This window comes from Phycodurus eques, chromosome 2 (assembly GCF_024500275.1).
Source record: "Phycodurus eques isolate BA_2022a chromosome 2, UOR_Pequ_1.1, whole genome shotgun sequence".
NCBI classification, from domain to species: Eukaryota; Metazoa; Chordata; class Actinopteri; order Syngnathiformes; family Syngnathidae; genus Phycodurus; species Phycodurus eques.
The window spans coordinates 41,639,517-41,648,142 of NC_084526.1; the positions used below are offsets into that span (position 1 = coordinate 41,639,517).

At 39.9% G+C, this 8,626-nt stretch overlaps 1 protein-coding gene across 2 annotated transcripts; it reads right to left on the reverse strand.

The window, feature by feature from the left end:
* Nucleotides 1-1,678: 1,678 nt before the first annotated feature.
* Nucleotides 1,679-7,901, reverse strand: LOC133399300 (interleukin-1 receptor-like 1). 2 transcript variants are annotated; one of them, XM_061670757.1, is made up of 10 exons: nt 7,790-7,901; nt 5,823-6,078; nt 5,525-5,711; nt 5,285-5,435; nt 4,466-4,531; nt 4,147-4,270; nt 3,913-4,058; nt 2,729-2,872; nt 2,449-2,601; nt 1,679-2,370 (listed from the first exon to the last, which is right to left on the reverse strand). In XM_061670757.1, exons 1-10 carry the CDS (start codon nt 7,884-7,886, stop codon nt 2,024-2,026), a joined length of 1,671 nt encoding a protein of 556 aa, XP_061526741.1. In that variant the 5' UTR covers nt 7,887-7,901; the 3' UTR covers nt 1,679-2,023. The 2 variants fall into 2 exon arrangements, with proteins under 2 accessions (XP_061526741.1, XP_061526742.1); XM_061670758.1 differs by lacking the exon at nt 2,729-2,872.
* Between the last annotated feature and the right edge of the window lie 725 nt (nt 7,902-8,626).

Sequence of the window (8,626 nt, forward strand, 5' to 3'; positions counted from 1 at the left end):
CCGCACTGCTCTTCCTGAATCTGAGATTCGATTTCCCGACGGACCCTCCTCTCCAGCACCCCTGAATAGACCTTGCCAGGGAAGCTGAGGAGCGGGATCCCCCTGTAGTTGGAACACACCCTCTGGTCCCCCTTCTTAAAAGGGGGGACCACCACCCCAATCTGCCAATCCAGAGGCACCGTCCCCGATGTCCACGCGATGTTGCAGAGGCGAGTCAACCAGGACAGCCCCATAACATCCAGAGCCTTTAGGAACTCTGGGCGAATCTCATCCACCCCCGTGGCCTTGCCACCGAGGAGCTTATACATATTATTATTATTATTTATTTTTTTTAAATACGAGTTATGACTGAACAGCAACCATCATTCATTTCTTTATGGTTATGTTTTGTTTAATGATAAGGCTTTTCTGAAATCCTTGACAGTTTAATTTGAATCCCATTCAAATAAATAAATAATTTCGCCTGGTCCTTCATGTTTTCTTTAAAAAAAACTGTACACATCTTCTAAATTCTGCCTGGGTAATCAAACATATGAGCACAACTGTGTTTTCTCATTTACTCAATAAAAGTAGGGCTATGCATTTCAAAATAATAGCAAGTAAATAAAAAGAGAGTATTATGTGTTCAAATAAAGTGCTTAACTTCAGAATAATTATTTGAGAAAACTAACAAAATGCAGATAATTCGTCGTTTTTTTTATCATATGGGTAGAAGCAAAATCATGATTTGTAAAAATGCATTATACATGGGTAGAAGGGTTTTCCTGAATTTTGAGGGGTGCGTATTATATATGGGTGCACATTATACACGAGAAATTACGGTAATTCTCTTTTGTGGTGTGTGTTGCTGCTCCGTGATTGTAGCAGTTGTTTTGAATGCTTATAATTACTGTACCATCTATGCTAATTTTTATTTAGCCCATCAATAGCATTTCACATAATATGTTAATATTAAATGCTTTTTTAAATTATCACATGCATTTGGCGAGCTGACTTTTGTGAAACTATATGATATGGTTTAGTTGAACATTTTGGTATTTAAATATATAATGTTTTTTTGTTTTTATATTTCTTGTTTTGTGTCAGTTTTAGAGTGCTTATTATTTGCACAAGTGTGAACTAAGGAATACTTTTAAAAAAGTGTGTTTAAATAAGTTTAAATGTGTTTTAATAATTGTATGTGTTTAAATCGTGTGGGAGGTCTTAAAACTAGCCCCCACCATACATAAGGGTTGTTTAAAAAAAATAAAATAAAAATACAAAAATCACCTAATCACTGTTTTTGTGCTAAGGCCATCTTGTGCCACCTTGGTGACAAGGAACTATGTTGAAGTGAACTGAGGAACTTTATTTAAACAAAAGCCATCCTTTGTCACCATCTTGTGGCATCTTGGTGCCAAGGAGCTATGTTAAAGAGAGTTGAGAGATGTAATTTAGGAAACAAGTAGTGCTTTGCTTCCGTCCTGTGGTTTCTGCAGGGAATTATAAATCGTTTTTGGGGGAGGTTTACAGGGTTTGCACTCTCAGTCAAACACACAAACACAAAATGAAAACTCATACGGAACTAACTTCGGTGTAAATGGTCCGCCGGCCCTTGAGTCAGAGGTCCTGATGTCACTCGTTAGTCCACGCCCCTTAAAGGCACACGTCAACACACGGATACGACAATGTGTGGCTTTTGGCTTCATTACACTTTATTAAATCAAACTTTATTATTCTTGACATTCTCTTACTATGATTTATTATCTTTCTTATATGTATGGTTTACAATACAGTGCTATGTTTCTTCATTAGAAAATTGCGGTGATTTCGGGTGGCTGATTAATAGAATTTCAAGTCATTTCAATAGGGAATACTGATTTGAGATCAGAGTAAATTGAGTGACAAGTTAAACTCATAAGTACAGTTGCCACTGTAGTTTGCCGTCACTTCAAAGTTCTATGACAAAGAAAACCGAGCATGATCTCAGGATCGCATCGGATTGTGTGCAGGTGGACTTGAGGTTAAGGCTGTCGAGGACACGTTAAGACAGACGAGCATCTAAGGGAAAAGCCTTGGTGCCAGTGCATACTGCTGGGAGGTGATAGCGGAGCTTCTTCCAGAAGGAAGCGGAAGGCGGCAGGGCGTTTAAGCCCTCCCACGTGACACAGTGGCCAGTCTTGTCGAGGAGCCGGAAGGCTTCTGGTAGCGAACCCCATTTAGCTTCTTCTGCACTCTCAGGTTTGATGATAACCAAGCTTGTTTTCCGTTCCACGAGGGCTGCATGGATGGCACTCAACAAGCCAGACTCCAGACTGTGAGCCACAGGGGAAGGTACCAGGACCACCGATTGGCTTTGTTCTATGCAGTCCAGCAACGCCTCGGACAGAGCTGCAATAAACCCTCAAAACGTTACTTTAGGTGAGTTTATTGGACTCGCAATATTGCGATTGTGTTCAAATCGAATACCTTTTCCCGGTTGCACGTCACGATCATAGAGGCAGAGTTTATAACCCAAATTCTCTTCCAGAACATTCACCAGCCACATTGTATCACATGGATTCAATCCTGTGACTCTATCGCTCTTATAACACATCAGAAACACATCATAGATCTTCCCATCTGAAAGAAAACCATTTTTAAAATGATTTGTTGCCAAGGTACTACAGTACTATTGGAGAATCCCCATAGTACATCGTGCTTTTTTTCAAAAACTGAACAAAGAAGCCGGCAGGTGACTGACTCTCACCTGAGGTTCTTCTGTGGCAGCCCATAGTATCTCGCAGGAAGAGAGTGATTTCAATTTGGAATTTGACATAGACTATGACAATGGCAGCCATGACTGCCATGATAACCAAAGGGCAGACTGCCACAGAAATGTGGAAAGGTCGAACTGAAAGGACAAATAAGACGCCCAATACAGAAATATTGTAGACAGATAACAACATTGAACAGTGGTGGCTGATCAATTGTAGGCACTAGGGCGTCGCCCCACCACTGCTGATGGTCAGCACATTCCACCGACGTGTTGGAATAATTGCACTATATGCGTTATATATTCATATGTTTCAGTGACACGGCACAAGCTTTTCCATTGGATGCAGTATTCCTATAAATTGTGTGCCCCTTGCCCGAGTCGCGTCGTGAGACGTCGCACGGAAAGTCTGTCGGCTTGTCATATAGGCAAAAGTACAGACGACAGTACTGAAAAGTACTGCGTGGGACTTTTTTTCCCCACTCCCCAGTGTTTTCTCCGGGCACTCCCGTTTCCTCCCACATCCCAAAAACATGCGTGGCGGGTTAATTGAAGACTCTAAATTGCCCGTAGGTGTGAATGCGAGTGCCAACGGTTGTTTGTTTATATGTGCCCTGCGATAGGCTCCAGCACGCCCGCGACCCTCGTGAGGAGAAGCGGAATGGAAACGGAATGAGTGAATGTATATCTATTTTTAGATTAGCTGGCTAAATAGTGTAGTTAATGATGAGTAAAGTTGTTTCGTTCATCTCTGTTGTCTGGTTTCATAACATATTTCCGGTTGGGGCACACAAAACTTCTGCATTTTAATGTTGGTGATAAAAAAAAAAAAAATGGTACTTGGGAGTTTTTTTTAGGTGGTACAGTACTTGGTGTAAAAAGTTTGAAAACCTTCTTATCAGTAATCTTTAGAACATGGGATATGTCTTGAGTACATCATCGGCATCATAATACAATTAAATGATTATTATATTTTTTAATGATTACTGTACCATTCCTGTATTGTAACTTCTTACAGTCTTTTGCCACTTGTGTCATTTCTAGTTAAAACCAATTCATTTGATGTCGGAAGAGAGGACAGGACTTTTTCTTTGGTCAATGCTTGGCAATAGTTTGCAATTTGAAACATTTTTAGCATGAATTAAACATGAACACACACAGTATACTAACACTCTTACCTCTTTTGGCCAAGGTGATGGTGACAAAGCTTGAGTTGTCCGAGATGGATTCCATTTTGCAGGTGTAATTAGTGAATACATTTTCCTCCGTTACTTCTTTGAACACCAGATATACTGTTTTTTTTACTCCTTCAGTCACGTTTTCACTGGAAAATGACATCAGAGCAGGAAGATTAGGAGACAAGTTGATATTTGTTCATTATTGTTTGCATGTTGACCGTGTCGATGGTTTACCACGTGTAGTTGCTGAATACTGGGAAGGAGTCATTCATTTCCACAAATGTGTTCCCGCTCAGCCAAAACAATGGAGTGAAGTCTGAGTAAAAGACAGCTACACATTCAGTCACAAACGGTGAGCCTGAAACAGCAAGAGTTTTTTGGGGGGGAAAAAAATAAAATAATAATCAGTTTATAGTTTTCAGTTTTAGCATTGCAATTGACTAATGACCATTCCAATTGACTATAGTCAACTGGGATCAACACCAGCTGACCGTGACCCTGAACAGAATAAGCAGTAGAAAATGGATGGAAGGAATGGAAGCGTGATGCTTACCGACATCCACAAAAATGGTTGTATTTGGCTGCGGGGATGATATCACAGTGTGTTTGTTCACGTTTGCTGTGAAAACACAAGAACGTTCAATATTTGTAGCTTCAGCCTCTACCAGTGCCATGGAAAAGCATTTGCCCTCTTCCTGACTTCTGAATTTTTTGGGGGGTGGGGTTTGGGCTAAACTGGTGATGAGTCTTTTGCACCCCCGTGGAGCAATCTTGGCCCTGGTAGACCAAGTAGCAGATTTTGTATTTGATTAATCACAGTTGTCCAAGTCCTGAAATAGAAACGCAAACCTAGACCATTACACCGCCACCACCCTGTTTGCTTGATGCATGGTGTTCTATTGATCAAATGCTGTTATTCGTAGGTCAGATGCAATGGACTGCCCACGTGCCAAAAGGTGAATTTCATCTTTCGTCAGTCAACAGAATATTTCCCAAAAGGTCTTGGGGATCATCAAGATGTTTTTGGCAAACGTATAATGAGCCTTTTCCAGGCTAATATGGATTTAATTTACTGTCGTGCTGTTGAATTTCTTTGGATCGTGGCATGATGCGTTGCTTTTTGAGATCTTGTAGCCTACTTCACTTTTTACTGACAGGTACAAACACAACTGGCGTTAATTAGGCCTGGGTCAGATTTGGATTTGCCCCCCCCCCTTATTAAATGGACATTTCATATTCCCTTGGTTTGTCCTGGTGAGATATTAAAATTGGCTGTATAATCTGAAATGTTTAAGTGTGATAAATTTGCCCCAAAAAATAAAATAAAAATCTGAAGTCAGGAAAGGGGCAAATATTTTTTTGGTGGCCTTACGCTGACTAGGCCGGATGTCCAACACCACCGTGAAGCTCATGTTGTAGATTTGACCATCATACAGGTAAGGCCTGGTGCAAGTGTAGACACCATGGTCTGTGTCTACTGCACTTGAGAAGGAGCTGTCAACCTCCTGCGTTGACTCACCCTCCTACAGGATTAATTAGAATGCGATGTAGTTTCTTTCTTAATTCCATTCATTCAAATTATGGAAAACCCTGGGGGAAACGGTTCTAATACCTTGCGCCATATAATGTCGTAGGCAGTAAAGTTGGGATTATTCGGGTTCGGGATGTTGTCTTCTGGACAGTTCAAAAGGCAGGACTCTTGCGTGTAACATTCCTGCAAGTACTGAGTCCTGTCCTTCAACTCCCTGCTCAGTGTGGTATACACGGTCAGCCTGAACCAGGATTGGCCGCTCACATTCCTGTCATGTGAAGAGGAAGTTTGGAGTGTGTGGGAATTTTGTGCATTCAACCAAAAGAACTTTTCACAATCTCTGTTCGAGTTCATCACAATAGTTCGGACTCTAATTGACCTTTGTGAGCACAAGTAGTTGCCCTCGTGGCTTACTGACGCGGTGAGAATAAAAAGGCTCCTGCCAAGACACAGTAGACCTGTCTCTCTCTGTTCTGCCGGTGACATGCTGCTCCGGTCCATCTGCAGCTTGTTCTCACTGGTCCACATTACTGGGCAACGGTCATGACGAGATCCTGCCTGTTGAGGACACTCCAGCACCACCATCTCACCTGCCTTGACATATATTTCCAGAGGAAGACTCGCCACACACACACCTGTGGATTATAAATTTGTTCATTCCTCAGTGGAACCTTTCAACGGGTCATTCCAGAATTAGAGGACATTTTTGCCCCCCCCCCCGCATGAAATTTTAACAAACCAAGCATAAACTACAGAAACACAAACATTGACAAATTATTGTTATAGTAGGCTATATATAGTATATAATTATCGTATGGTATGGCAAAATTGTCATCAATTAAACCACAACAAAACTGAGATCATTGTTTTTGGGAATAAAGAAAAGAGGATTGCTGTTAGTAAATACCAGGAGTCACTCTCTTTAAAGAGCAAAGACCAAGTCCGAAACCTTAGTGTACCGATCGATTCCCACCTGACTTTCAATCAACAGTCATAGCAAATCAATTTCTACAACTGTCTTCTACTATCTGAAGAAATCCAGAGTGAAGGCTAGCATGTACCAAGCAGACCAGGAGAAGCTCATCCATGCTTTTATCTCAACTAGACTGGACTATTGTAATGGTCTTCTGACTGGACTCCCCAAAAAGCATTAAACAGCTGCAGCTCATTCAGAATGCTGGAGCTCGGGTTCCGACCAAAACAAAGCCGTCAGAGCATATTACGCCAATTCTAAAGTCTTTACACTGGCTCACAGTGAGCTTTAGAATAGATTTTAAAGTTCTGCTACTGGTCTATAAATCACTAAATGGTTTAGGTCCCGAATAGATGAAAGAAATGCTAACGGAATATAAACCCAGTAGGGCTCTGAGATCGACAGACTCAGGTCAAATAGTGGAGCACAAGAGTCCAAAGCAAAGATGGTGAAGCAGCATTTAGTTATTATGCTGCACACAAATGGAAGAAGTTGCCAACAGAAGTGACATCCGCCCCAAGTGTGCATTTTTTAAATCCAGGTTAAAAACTCTTCTTTTTTTCTATGCTTTCTAGAGCATTTCCACTTTTAAATGATATTTCTTGCACTGTACGCTGTTTTAATTGCACTTTTATTTGTTTCTCTTTGTTTTAAATGTTTATAAGCTGTTTTTTCCCCCTTTGTTTTTAAATGCTTTTAATCATGTAAAGCACCTTGTGTATGAAAATATGCGCTGTATAAAGAAATTTGCTTTGCTTTGCTATATAATTATATTCCTGATACAAAATGTAACAGACCCTGTTACTGTCATTATTAAATTAGTTTTGAAAAAAAAAAAACTTTATTTAATTGTGTGGGATATTTTCAGTACTTTTGTAAATGTACATGTACAGGTGGCTGAGTATCTACATAACAGCGTTGTGCCAAACAGCAAAATATATGATATGACAAATAGCTCATAAAAAGTGTACTTTTGATGCTTGAGCTGGACAAATCTAATTATTAAAAATAATGTCAAATAAATGGTCAACTTCTCAGAAATGTCGCTGTGTAAATTGTACTCCAATCTAGAGTGATCGTCATATGTTTTATGGGTTAATGTTTTTTTTTTTAAACCACATTCTCATTTCTGTACATCTGAAAATCTTGTGGTTCCAAGAAAAACAAACTCCCCGTATCAGCAATGTATTAGTGACACAAGCATTTAAAGTTGTTGCTTTATCAAAAATACTTTATGGTAAGAGAAGGTTCAGCTGTAAAAGTTATAGTCCAGTACATTTTAGGTTGATCCCGAAATTTCAGCTCTAACTTTTGGTTCGTAGTGTATATTTGTATCAACTATAATGCAGAAATCTTAGTATTTATTCACTGACCTGTTAAAGATGTAAGTAGTAAAAGCAGTGGGAGCAGAGGGGCCCTCATGATGATGACTGAAGCAAATGCCAGCCGAACAGACTTCCTTGTAAACATGTTCAACGGTTTCTTTCGATATTTGTCTTGAAGTGAAACTTACAGAAAGGCTGTATAAAAAAAAAAAAAAAAAAAAAAAAAAAACACACCACTGGAGTTTCCAATAAACTCGAGTGGTGTTTTTTTTTTTTTTTTGTCTGGTGACGAGAGTCAAATGTGTTTGACTCTCGTCACCAGAAAATTACTCATGAGTTGTAGGCAGACATTCACTGATGAACGAATTGCATTTTGATTGAATTGGCATTATCAGAGTATTGATTAGGCAATTATGTTCCTTATTGTTGCAATGATAGATAGATAGATAGATAGATAGATAGAGATTGATTGATTGATTTAGATTTACCAGTGTCCGTTAAAGGAAACTGCTGCTAATAGTGTGAAAGTGTACATAACATAAATGTGTGTATTTTTTATTTTTTTTTAATAGGACAGTGGTAACAGTGTTACAGAGGGTGATTGAAACAGTCCGGAGAACTGTCTGTGTTTCACCACATAAGCACAAATTCTTGCAGAAACAGTGAAAGGGTAAAACCACAACACATTGTAAAGCACGTGGCAACACCTCGGAACCCACCAGCATCCAACATGCAACATCCTATAAAATACTCTGTGTACAAAAGTATCAGGACACATTCCGGTGTTCTCCTGCTATTTGTAGGGAATAGAGACCGAGCCCTGCCGGGATGATGAGCGAAAATCCATGAGTAATTTACACCCAGCCAAAAAGGTTTGGAAATGCC

Excerpts from the sequence above, each read along its gene's own strand:
- LOC133399300 (XM_061670757.1), bottom strand. The coding sequence starts at position 7,886 with ATGTTTACAAGGAAGTCTGTTCGGCTGGCATTTGCTTCAGTCATCATC. Across the intron at positions 4,271-4,465 it reads AACCATTTTTGTGGATGTCG|GCTCACCGTTTGTGACTGAA; the intron begins GTAAGCATCACG and ends TTGCTGTTTCAG. Across the intron at positions 4,059-4,146 it reads GTATTCAGCAACTACACGTG|TGAAAACGTGACTGAAGGAG; the intron begins GTAAACCATCGA and ends GTCATTTTCCAG.